This window comes from Dasypus novemcinctus, chromosome 11, assembly GCF_030445035.2.
Source record: "Dasypus novemcinctus isolate mDasNov1 chromosome 11, mDasNov1.1.hap2, whole genome shotgun sequence".
Taxonomy (NCBI): Eukaryota; Metazoa; Chordata; class Mammalia; order Cingulata; family Dasypodidae; genus Dasypus; species Dasypus novemcinctus.
This window is the reverse complement of record NC_080683.1, coordinates 57,235,366-57,247,768: the sequence shown is the minus strand read 5'-3', so window position 1 is coordinate 57,247,768 and position 12,403 is coordinate 57,235,366. Positions and strand designations below refer to the sequence as shown.

General features: G+C 37.4%; 1 protein-coding gene across 7 annotated transcripts in view; it reads right to left on the bottom strand.

The window, feature by feature from the left end:
• The window catches only part of LOC101437731 (cytochrome b5 reductase 4), an 83,098-nt gene that overhangs the window by 39,742 nt on the left and 30,953 nt on the right, over nucleotides 1-12,403 (bottom strand). For all 7 annotated transcript variants that reach the window (XR_011650090.1, XR_011650091.1, XM_058307099.2 and 4 more), the window contains 2 exons: nucleotides 1,302-1,331; nucleotides 193-253 (listed from right to left, as the gene is read on the bottom strand). Coding sequence is in view for 5 of the 7 variants with exons in the window: in XM_058307099.2 (XP_058163082.1) it covers nucleotides 193-253; nucleotides 1,302-1,331 (91 nt within the window). In the remaining 2 variants the exon portion in view is untranslated. The remainder of the gene's footprint in view (nucleotides 1-192; nucleotides 254-1,301; nucleotides 1,332-12,403) is intronic.

Here is a 12,403-nt window from a genome sequence, read left to right as displayed (position 1 = left end):
GACAGAGAGCACACAGCCAATGGACACAGAGAGAAGACAAACAATGGGGGAGGGCATAAGTTTAAAAAAACATTTTAAAGCATGATTAATAGTAAGCAATAAAACAACCCAGAGCTATTTTATGTTTTTAAAATATGTGTATTTTGGTGCAGAATTGATTTAACTTTTAAAAAAACAAACAAGACTGCATACCTTGGAGAACTAGGACCTTCTTTGGCAAATGTATCTGTCACTTGGCTCTTGGGAAGCACGCCTTCACAATGAAAAATAAAATAGCTATAGTTCATCCACAAAAAAATTGTTCGTTTTGGTCTTTTTCACAAACTTCTTATTGAAATATTACATATATACAAAAAAGGACACAAATCCTAAATGTGTAACTCAATGAATTTTCATAAAGTGAAAAACACTCATGTAGGCAGCACCCTCCTCATTCCCTCTTTCAAACATTACCCCTCTCCTAGTGGTAACCACTATTCTGATAAGTTTTTGCCTACTTTGACCTTTAAAAAAATGGAATCATAAAGTAAGTTCTCTTTTTGGTCTGGTTTTTTTGATCCAGCATTACAGACATTACAATTCTTATGTCAAACAAGCATGATTAATAGTAAGCAATAAATCAAATCTGGAGCTTTCTGAGAGTTTATCCACGCTGTTAAGTACATCAGTAGTTTGTTCCTTTTAACTACTGAGTAGTCTTCCACTGTATGTATATACCAGTTTATTCATTCTTCTGTTGAAGGACATGTGGGGTTGTTCCCAATTTGAGGCTATTATGCATAGTTCTATTATAAATATTCTTGTACATGCACATGGACATTCTGGAAAAACATATATCCACATTTCTGATGGGTATATGGGATATGTGTTTAGCTTTACTAGATAATGCTAAACAGTTTTCCAAGTGGCTTACCAATTTAGACTCTTTACCAGCAGTATATGAGAGTTAAACTTCAATCAACATGTGGTATTGTGTCTTTTTTCATTTTAGTCATGCTTGTGGGCATGCATCAACATAGCATTTTAAAAGCTCACCAAGGTTGTGATTTCAAGTTTGGGCAAGGAAAGATATCTGTAGTATTAAAAACACCTAAATACCCAAGACTATTCCATGAAGTAATACTGTCATAACCATGTGAGTACAATTTACAGTTGACTATATACATACATACATATGTATATATGTTGTTGTTAAGGAAGTACTGGGGGTTGAACCCAGGACCTCATACATGGGAAGCAGGCACTCAATCACTTCAACTACATCCACTCCCTATAGTTGACTATAAATTTATGTGACTTACCATTTAAGACTTTCTTTTCCTCACGATAGTCTATACAGTGATTTGGAAAAAAAAGATAAGAATACCATTAGTATATCAGTAAATATTATTGACTTAAAGATAACAGCACTTCTTCATTGAAAGATTTTCTTCTAAAGCCTGAACAGGGAAATAAGGCTAACAATTTTCATCTCTGAAGATTGCCAGTCATTTATCCAGATCTTGTCTCTCATTTCTCTCCTATTTTTTTTTCAGTTTTCATTTTTCCATATTAACTTCTTGGTAATTTCCCTGAAGAGCATATAAAAAAATCCAAGTTTTGTCCAGGTTATCAAGGTATAAACTGGTCTAAATTAACCATAATTTATCATATTATACTTATAAATACACATATACTTTATATGATATACATACATATATGCTAACAAACCAAAGAAAGATGCCTTATTATCTTTCTCTTTTATTTATTTTTTAAAGATTTATTTTATTTATTTCTCTTCCCATTCTCCTCCGTTGTCTGCTCTCTGTGTCCATTCACTGTGTGTTTTTCTGCGTCCACTTGTATTATTAGGCAGCACTAGGAAACTGTCATTTTTTGTTGCATCATCTTGCTGCGTCAGCTGTGTGTGCAGTGCCACTCCTGGGTGAGCTGTGCTTTTTCATGAGGGGCGGCTCTCCTTGCAAGGCACACTCGTTGCACGTGGGGCTCCCCTACACGGAGGTGCTCCTACTTAGCACAGCACTCCTTGCACAGCAGCACTGCGCGTGGGTCAGCTCACCAAATGGGTCAGAAGGCCCTGGGTATAGAACCCTGGACCCTCTATATGGTAGGCAGACACTCTATCAGTTGAGCCATGTCCGCTTCCCTCCTTCTCTTTTATTGAGGTCAGTATTTAAAATGATCATTGCTACTCCAAGTTTAAGTGGCCAAAAAAAGTTGAAACTATGTTATGACTCTCATATGTACACACAATGCAATTATTAGAGTTACAATGCAGAAAAAAAAAGTTATTTTCTTTCAGGATGGCAGCTGGCTCACAGATCTATATTATATCTTGCTGCCCACAAGCAGTATGCCATTATGGTCAAAATAAATGCCTCAGCAAGTTACCAAAGTTTTTAAAAAAACACACAAAAACAGTACGATAGGTTAGCACAAAATATCCTATTAAATTGAAAGAGATCACTGGTTAAGCTGACATCACTTAGTCTTTTAGAAAAAGGAACTAATGTATTTAAATCAATGTTTTTGGGAAGTGGATGTGGCTCAAGTGATAAGGCTTCTGCCTACCATATGGGAGGACCCAGGTTTGATCCCTGGGGCCTCCTGGTAAAAAAGAAGAGATGGCATGCCTCCATGGTGAGCCAGTGCCCGTGCAATGAGCCAAGTGCCCGTGCAGTGAGCCAAGTGCCCATGTGGGTGCCTGCGTGGCGAGATGAGTGCCCACAGAGCAAGCCGAGTGCCCACGTGGCAAGCCGAGTGCCCACGTGAGTGCCCACGTGGTGAACCAAACGCCCATGTGAATGTCCGCATGGTGAGCCAGTGCCCGCACAGCAAGCCAGTGCCTGCACGGTGGGCCGAGCGGCCATGTGGTGAGCTGAGTGCCCACATGAGTGTCCACACGGTAAGCCCAGTACCTGCGTGGTGAGCCAAGTATTCATGCAGCAAGCCAAGTGCCTGCAAGGTGAGCCAGTGCCCATGCAAGTGAGTCACACAGCAAGATGATGACACAACAAGAGAGAGATGAAGAGGAGAGTCAAGGTGAAGCGCAGAAGAGACCAGGAACTGAAGTGGCACAATTGACAGGGAACCTCTCCCAACATCAGAGGTCCCCAAGATTGAATGCCTGGGAATCGTAGAGGAGAAAGATGAGAAGACAGAAAGATAAATAGATACAGAAGATCACACAGTGAATGGACACAGACAGCAAAAACAGCAGGGTGGTGGGGGAAAAGAAGAAAAAATAATGTTTTTGAATTTTTTTATGTTCTGATTTTTAATTAATCAGAGATCCCATAATAACCTCCATTTTAATCACCCATCACAAAATAATTATGATTAAAGAGGCTATAAGATGAATTGTCATTCATTTTTGCCATTTTAATGAAATAATTTCATAACTGAAAGACATCTTAACAACATGCAACAAATTATTATCTAATTCCCTATTTGAAGACTGAAAAATCAGAAGTCAAGGACTTGAAAGCAGCAAATCCATGATTAGACTTTGTCTCCCCTGAAACTGAGCCCCATTTTTCAGAATATGCAGTTTTCTACAGTTAAACTTCTTGAAAATACATAAGACCTAAAAACCATTTAAATTATACCTTTAAAAAAGCTTTGATTATCAACTGCCAGATAAAAATCTAGTCAGTCATTACAGTTTGTGAGGGATCGCTGATGTCCCGCCTTGGTCACTTCCTTTCATCAAGATGGTTTCATCTGTCTTTGCCATTGAAGTTATCATTATTGGTTTTAACTTAAACAGCAAATTCACAGAGATATAAGTGAATTAAATCTATGTTCAGTGTACAAGATAGCTGGCAGTGGGAGGCGGAAGTGGCTCGGGCAACTGGGCTCCAGCCTGCCACATGGGAAGTCCCTGGTTCAGATTCTGGGGCCTCTTAAAGAAGACAGTGAGCTGGCGTAACGGGCAGGAGCGGCAAGCTGACACAAGAAGAAAAAACGTAATGAGAGACAAAACAAAGCAGGGAGTGGAGGTTTCCAGTGTCTTCTAAAGAAGACAATAAGCTGATGTTACAGGCAGGCATGGCAAGCTGACACAGCAAGACAGTGCAACAAAGGATGTGGGGAGGAAAAACATAATGGTAGATACAACAGAGCAGGGAGTGGAGGTAGCTCAGGGATTGGGCACCTCCCTCCACATCAGAGGTCCTGGATTCAGCTCTGGATGCTTCCTAGGAAAACAAGGAAGACAAATAGACACAGCAACTGCAAACAACAAAGGGGCTTGGGAGAAATAAATAAATCTAAAAAAAAAAAAAAAGATAGCTGGCAGTTTGGTAAATCTCACTTATGCAAAAACAATGTTTTTATCTATGAGGCTCACAAATTTTGAGAAATTGTCCCAGGTAATTCATTTCTAGGGGGAAAAATTCTCTCATATGATTACTTCCTGCCTGCTGTAAATTGATTTGAATCCATCAAAACTTTTTAGACTCAGCTAAATTAGGTTGTTTTTTTTCTGAGTCATTTTTAATATAAGAAGCACCAGTATGAAGAGAACTTCCACCTAAGTGATCTAAACTATCTTTAAAAACTCTAGTAATCTCCTTCTGCAAGTCTTCTCAAACACTGAGTCATAGAAATAGAAGGAAAGAAGGGATTATTTAATCTTATTAACTGTTTTAATATCTGAATAATCTTAGTCACATAAGATGCTTTCTAGGAAGGAAATCTGATATTCTGTCTCAATAACTAATTCCATCATTTTGTTGGTTCTGTGGTCAGTATAATTTGAATCTCCTCATGATGTTAAACTACATTACTTTGATAAAAGCTATGCTCTCTAGAGGGGTCACAGTGCCATTTAGAAGGCTAGCACAATGATCTATCAGGGAAATTGCTCTCCTCTGCTTTAGTAAGAGGGCTGAGTGAGGATCTTTAGTTGTGAATCTAATTTACCTCTACTGAATGAACTAAGGGACTAGTCCCTGGGATAAAGTAAGAAAAATCCTGTTTTACAATCATGTTCATTCTTTCAGTAAATATCTGTTGATCAACATCTTAATAGGAACATTGATATAAAATGATACAATATGAATTAAAAGTTAGGTATATGTGAATTTATATTCAGTTGCTTGTACATGCGTAAAGATAATTTGGAAGGGGTCACAATAAAATTAATGATGTGATTACCTTCATGTGTGCATGGGAAGGGGAAAAAGTATAGATGTGAGACAGAGGCGTGACAAAGGAAATTCTCATTCTTGAATCATGTGAACATATTACTTAGTAAAAAATAGAATAAACTCAATAAAAATAAAATGTCAATATACTATTTTTAATACTGTCTAAAAATGCTGTAAAAGAGGTAGAGAGCAGGTATTATGGGAGTGCAGAGAAGAGGCAGCTCTACTTGGAAGGAATCTGAAGGATCCCACTAAGGAAGGAATATTTTAGCTAAGTTTTGAAAATGTATAACATTTGTCAGGAGACTCTGAAGAAAAGTATTTAAGGAAGAAAACTGCTGAGCATTTATATATGAATGCTTTACATTTATCTTGTAGTTCACCCTCCTCTCTTATTTCGAAAGGTTAGTATCATGTAATCGCCAGAAATGAGTTCAGTCTTGTTACCAGGGATCTTATTCACAAAGTCCAAAATGTACCATCCTATATTCCTCTGACTGAATTAGCTTTGCTAAAAGACTCCTTGGCTCCCTATAATGTGTTTAATAATCATTTTTCTCTAGAAATTCTTCCTTACCTTTAAATCCAACTCCTCATATTACAACTTAGATCTAATTCTTGTTTGTGTTTCAAAAGTTATACACTCAGGTCATTTCTCAAATCCTATAAAATATAATAATTTCTATATATTTTAACCTTACTGCTTACATTCTTTTATTTATCTTTGTAAAAATATTCTAAAACATCTTTAAATTTTATAGAGCTTTCAAATCAAGGCTTAGAATTACTCATTACCAGTTTACTAGCAGAATTAAAAGGAAGATTTAATAATTGAAATATATAGTCGGAAAAATCCCAGGATTAAAAGCTTTAAAAGTACCAGAGTGCTTACTTACTCCTCGTCAGTTTTTCTCCATTATTCACTTAGCTAATTATAGCATATACTCCATGTTTAGAATTTTATATTTTTTCCCTAAGTCTGCTATACTTGTCATTTTTATGAAAATTTCCAATTTATCAGTTATTTTCCATTCTTGTCCTATTCTCTGACAGATTGACCACTCCTTCCCTATTTGGACTCACTTGTACACAAATATATGTATGTTTAAAAACCATTTTTCTCTGAAAATAAAGTAAGTGGTAACCTAAACAAAACATCAATCAGTCATGTCTATACAGCAAGACACACTTTCTACTGAAATCTGGCATCTATCCCATTACCAGGAGCTGCTCACACCCCATTTTTAATTACCTTTCTTTTAGAACTTCCTGGCAGGAATCATCCAGACAATGGGTCTTACAGCAGCAAGGGCAAATTAAGGCAGCCACAGCTGAGAGAGCAAATTTACTCATCCAGTTAAATCCCTTTCACCATGACTTCCTGCTAGAAACTTACTCTCTACTAGAAACTTACCTGAAACTACAGTAGAATATTGGAAAATATGACTATTTTTAAAAATTACCAATATAAATTTTATGAGATATTTTACTTTATTTTTTTCATACTAAGTCTTGAAATTCTAATACATAGTTTACACTTGCAGCATGTCTCAATTTGGACTAGGGCAGAGCAGGTGTAGCTCAATGGTTGAGTGCCTGCTTCCTATGTACAAGGTCCTGGGTTCAATCCCCAGTGCCGCCTAAAAAAAAATGGGACAGGGAATAGGCACATTTCTAGTGCTCAATAAAAACATGAGGCTTGTGATGACTGTAATGAACACTGAAGACTAGAATAAGGGCAAAGAGTAAAAACTCATTTTTCATCTGCCAAATAGCAAAGTGTTCCACATAAATAATTAGTAACTTGAGTTTACCTTTTTAAGCGAAGTTTCTCCTATTTCTTATAAGTCTTTCTAAGCACAATAGAAATAACATTTTTTTTCTTTATTAGAGAAGTTGTAGGTTTATCAATCATACATAAAATACAGGATTCCCACATACCACCCTATTACTAACACCTGGCATTGGTGTGGAACACTTTTTACAATTGATGCAAGCGCATTTTTATAACTGTGCTATTAACTATAGTCCATAGTTTAATTTAGGGTTCACTGTGTTGTGTAGGTCCATGGATTTTTTTTTATTCTGTTACTTTATATACAATCTAACAATGCCCCTCTTAACCATATTCAGATACATATTTCAGTGCTGTTAATTATGTTCACAATGTTGTGCTACCATTACTACCAACCATTACCCAAAATTTCCACCATTCCAAATAGGAATGTTGTACATTTTAAGCCTTAACTTCCCATTCCCTATCCCCATCTCATCCCCTCATAATGTACAATTTTTAAAAAAGAATTATATTAAGCATAACTGATTATTGGCTTGAAAATGATCCATTAGTATTTTTTTCTATATTCTGAATTTGTTAGCTTTTCCATTTCTTTCTAGCCATCCAGGCATTTCACCACCCCACACTAGAAAACACCAAATAAACTGAAAAGTAACCTCCCAGAACTGCCCAAATGCCGGATACCCTCAAAATGTCAATTCTGGGTGCCCTGCATTGGGCTAAGAAGGGTCACCCCATCTAAAAGACAGTTTCCGGGCTTTTGCACTGGAAGAATTCCGTGCATAAAATTCTCCCATTCCCACTCCCCCCTATCCCATCATAGGAATATTCTCTTTTCATCCTCTGTTCCCACTTCACCTAGACGTTCTAATTATAGGGTAAACACATGCTCTGCTTTCAGCATAATTACTAATAAAGCCTTTCATTCTCATGGTGAAACCTCATCTAACGGTCTCTATCAGTAAGCCTCAGGCCTGCAGAGTGTGATGATCACAGATGAAAAGCCTTAAGAGCTACTGTTACTTTCACTTTAATTATCACAGGCATTTCTTATCTTTTTCCTTAGTTATTTTGTCCCTTTGTAGATCTTCTGGTTCTGGTTAGCCTTGATCTCAAATTTTATTTCTCTAGATCTTATACTTCACCTCAATCCCGTGCTTATTTTGTTTGATGTTCAATCTGTGTATGTATCTCAAGTCTTTACTATTAACAAGGATCCAATTACTTGCAACCAAAGTTTTTCTGATTTGTAAAATTTCTTCTCATTGCTACCTAATGCCTTGTAAATTATCTCATATCACTGTCTATTGCTAGCCTCACCCTAGAAAAACACTCAGATCCAAAAAGGTTTTATTGTGAAATACAGATTGAGTCACAACTCCATTCTCACATGCCTTACCAGAAAATAAATACAATAATTTATTTTTCACAGAAACAGAGCCACTATTCACCATCAAAACATATCAGAACCTGCTGGTTTATACCTGGTAACTGTAGGGATACAAAAAAGTTAAAGGAAGAGAAATGTAAATTAGCCTCAGTATTTTAGGTATGGGAAGGCAAAAATAACCACAAGAGCAACGCTTCTACTACCTCCACCATTGCTTCTTATTACTAAAGATGGTTAGCAAACATTATTTTATGTAATCCTCAAAAACACTAGGATTAAACTCCATTTCTTATTAGACTCCATTTTGCAGGTGAGAAAATCTTCATCTATTATCTGATATCTAAGAACAGCTTATGCAGGGCAGAGATGAGAACTGAAACCAGGTCTGTCTGTCTGTTTGCTTTCTTCAGGTTATGCTGCTTCAGTAATCAATATCACATCTAGAGACAGTGTTTTTTAAAAAGGTGTGGGGGACTATTATTTTGTAAATACACTCCCCTGAACCAGGTGGGGAGAAGGGAAAGGTGTATGGTTATAGTTTAATTCTTTATGATTAGGGTATAGTCTGGAATCCTCAGTGTCCATTTACAACCCTTCTGATTTTGTTTCAGGGGTTTTATTGTTAATCTAAAAGGCCTTCATTTCATCCTTGTTACTGAATGAGTTTAATGCTTTTCAGTCTTCAAAATACTATTCCACTTTATCCTGGATTCTACTGTTGCATCTAATAAATGAGCTGTAATGTCTAGTAAGTTAAATTAGTAAACAAAATTAGCTGACAGGTAGTAAATTAGCTGCTGATTTTCTAATCACAACTTTCTGAGGAAATCTGTCTCTTTCTCTTTGGCCATTTTTCCTATCTTCTCACTGAGAAGTTCTGCAGTCTCACTACAAAGAGTCCATGTGTGGATTTCTTTTTATTTATTTGGGATTTGCTGAACTTGTTCAATTTAAGGATTTCTTTTACCAGTTCTGAAAAATTCTCAGCCATTATCTCTTCAGATATTCCCTCTTCCATTTTCATAACCTCTTCCTTCTAGGAATCTGATTACAAGTGTTAGGTCTTATTACTCTATCTTCTATATCTTTTGTATATTTTTCCATCTTTTTGTCTGTACCACATCCCATATAGTTTCTGCTGCTCAATATTTCAGTTCACTGAACTCTTTTGCTATTCCACTCTGTTTGACTATTCATGCTATGCATTTTTTAATTTCATCAACTCTGCCTTTCATTTCTAGTTCTATTTGGTTCTTCTTCAATTCTGCATGATTATTTTCAAGTTAGTCTCTTATTTTTACCTTATGCTATCAAGTCACTCTCAATTTCCTAAACATTTCAAACATATTTTTATTTATATATGCATGATGGCCTAGATGTATAATTCTGCTATTTGTTTCTGCTGACTTGCTTCCTCATGCACTCTCTAATTATTTTACACTCACAATTACATGTGGGAACTTTGATGGTTTTAGGTTGAAAATATGTCCTCTATTAAAAATACATATATGCATCTGCCAGGCGGCTTGTGAAACCAATGATGAGAGAACATTTTATTTCTTGGCTTGAGGTTTTTGAAACCACAAAGGTGGTATATTTGAATTCCAAACTCTTGAGTATGTAGGGCTGTGGTTACAAATTCCTGGAGGAAATGTTTCTTTCTTTCCCACTACCTTGTGTAAACAAGGCCATGACAGACAAGACATTCTGACCTCTCCCTTTGGAGTTGGACAGATTTTCTTTCAAGGCTTCCCATTTCACTGATTACATAGTCCTTCAAGAATCCAAGTCGTAGGCAGGGATCTCAGTTCCAATGCCTTGATGTTTAGGACCCAGGACTTAGTCTCCTATACCCTGTGTTACCAATAAAATCTCTGTATAAAATGCTTGGAGAGACTGCTGCTTCCAACTACCTTTATTGTGATATCTGGGGATTTCCTTGTGTACTAAGGTATTCATTTAAAATGATGTTGGGTGTAGTTAAAACAAGCACTTTTTTTTTTAAAGATTTATTTATTTCTTTCTCTCCCCTTCCCCCCCACCCCAGTTGTCTGTTCTCTGTGTCTATTTGCTGCGTCTTCTTTGTCTGCTTCTGTAGTTGTCAGCGGCACGGGAATCTGTGTTTCTTTTTGTTGCGTCATCTTGTTGTGTCAGCTCTCCATGTGTGCGGCACCATTCCTGGGCAAGCTGCACCTTCTTTCGCACTGGGCGGCTCTCCTTACGGGGCGCACTCCTTGCGCGTGGGGCTCCCCTAAGTGGGGGACACCCCTGCGGGGCAGGGCACTCCTAGAGCACATCAGCACTGCGCATGGGCCAGCTGCACATGGGGCAAGGGTAAAACCGCGGACCTCCCATGTGATAGACGGATGCCCTAACCACTAGGCCAAGTCCGCCGCCAATCAAGCACTTTTGCAATTATCTGTCTTTCATTTTCAGAGAGGAAGAAGTGAAACCAGAAATGTTCATTTACCAATTTCATGCCTTTTATGGAATAGAAGCCTAAAGAGCCTGACATACTTTTTGAGTCATCCTGAATGGTATTACTGGAGAACATATCACCTTTAGTATGAGATTTTGTAAATAACATAAATAGCAATATCTTATTTACAAAAATAAATCCTTAAGAAATAGGCCATGGAGCCAGGGCTCAAATCTAGGTGTGCCTGTACTATTTCCACAGTGCCAGTAAAAGCCTCTGGCTAAAAAGCCTAGAATTACAAAGCCCACTGTGGTAATGTGAAACTGTATGTACCCAGAAAAACATGTTCTCAAATTTCATTCCTATGGGTATGAAATCATTGTAATAGGACATTTTGATGAGGCTACTTCAATTAAGGTGTGTTGCACCTCCTTCAGGATGGGTCTCAACCCTATTACTAGAATCCCTTATAAATGGAATGAATGGACAGAGAGAGAGAGAGAGAGAGAGAGAGAGAGAGAGAGAGAGAGAGAGAGAGAGAGAGAGAAAACATGAGCTCATGCCAAGAAAGCAAGAAGCTGAAAGCAATGAAACTGGGAAGAGAAAGGACAGACCAATAGACGCCCTCATGTGCCTTTCCATGTGATAGAGGAGCCAGGATCACCGGTAGCCAGTCTTCAGAGGAAAGCATTGCCCTGATGATGCCTTGATTTTGGACATTTTCTCAGTCTCAAAACTGTGAACTAATAAATTCCCATTGTTTAGGTCAATCCATTTCATGGTATTCATTTCAGCAGCCTAGAAAACTAAAACACCCACTAAACCAAGTAGTAGTAGAATCTGACTGAACTGGCCAATTTATTCTAAATGCAGGAGTAAAGGGTCAGGAGTCACTAAAAAATTCCTTCCCCAGTAATGGGCTAAGCTATGTATTCCTGCTACTCCTATTCCTTGTTTAAAATTTTCAAAGGGTATGCTTTGAAAAGAAGCTTAGGAGGGGTAAAGAGAAGAGCTCCAAAACCAACTAATAAGGAGAGTAGAGCCCTTGCTCAGAAGGTAAACAGAAGAAAAAGGTATTTTTAAAGAAGTTTAAAATAAGAACAGGGGTTATTAATGGTGAGGGTGCACGGAGTGGGAAGATGCAAGGCAAATGGGAGATAATGTTGGGAAGGAGATTGTCACTGCATAACTTTGTGTATTTTCTGATTTTTAAATCACATGAATCTATTACTTATTCAAAAATTCTAAAAAAACTAAAGATCAACTCTAACTAAATGTTCTAGCTAATCTTTCTATGAAATTTTAAAAACAGATCAATAGAATAAGAGACTAATGAAAAACTAAATGTAGCAGTTTGATATGGTTATAAATTCCAAAAATAGATATTGGTTTATGTTTGTGATCTGGTCTGTACCTGGGCATGATTGAGTTATGATTAGAGCTTTGATTGGGCCATGTCATTAGGGTGTTGAGTCCCTGTCCCTTGGTGGGTGGGGACTCACAGATAAAAGTTATGGCAAAGGACAGAGTTGGAGCTTTTGATGCAAGGGTTCTTAATGTTGGAGTTTTGATATTGGAGTTTGATGCTGAAGTCTTAAGCTGGAGCCCCAGAGAAAGAGACAGAGCAGTTCGTCTGATAGTCT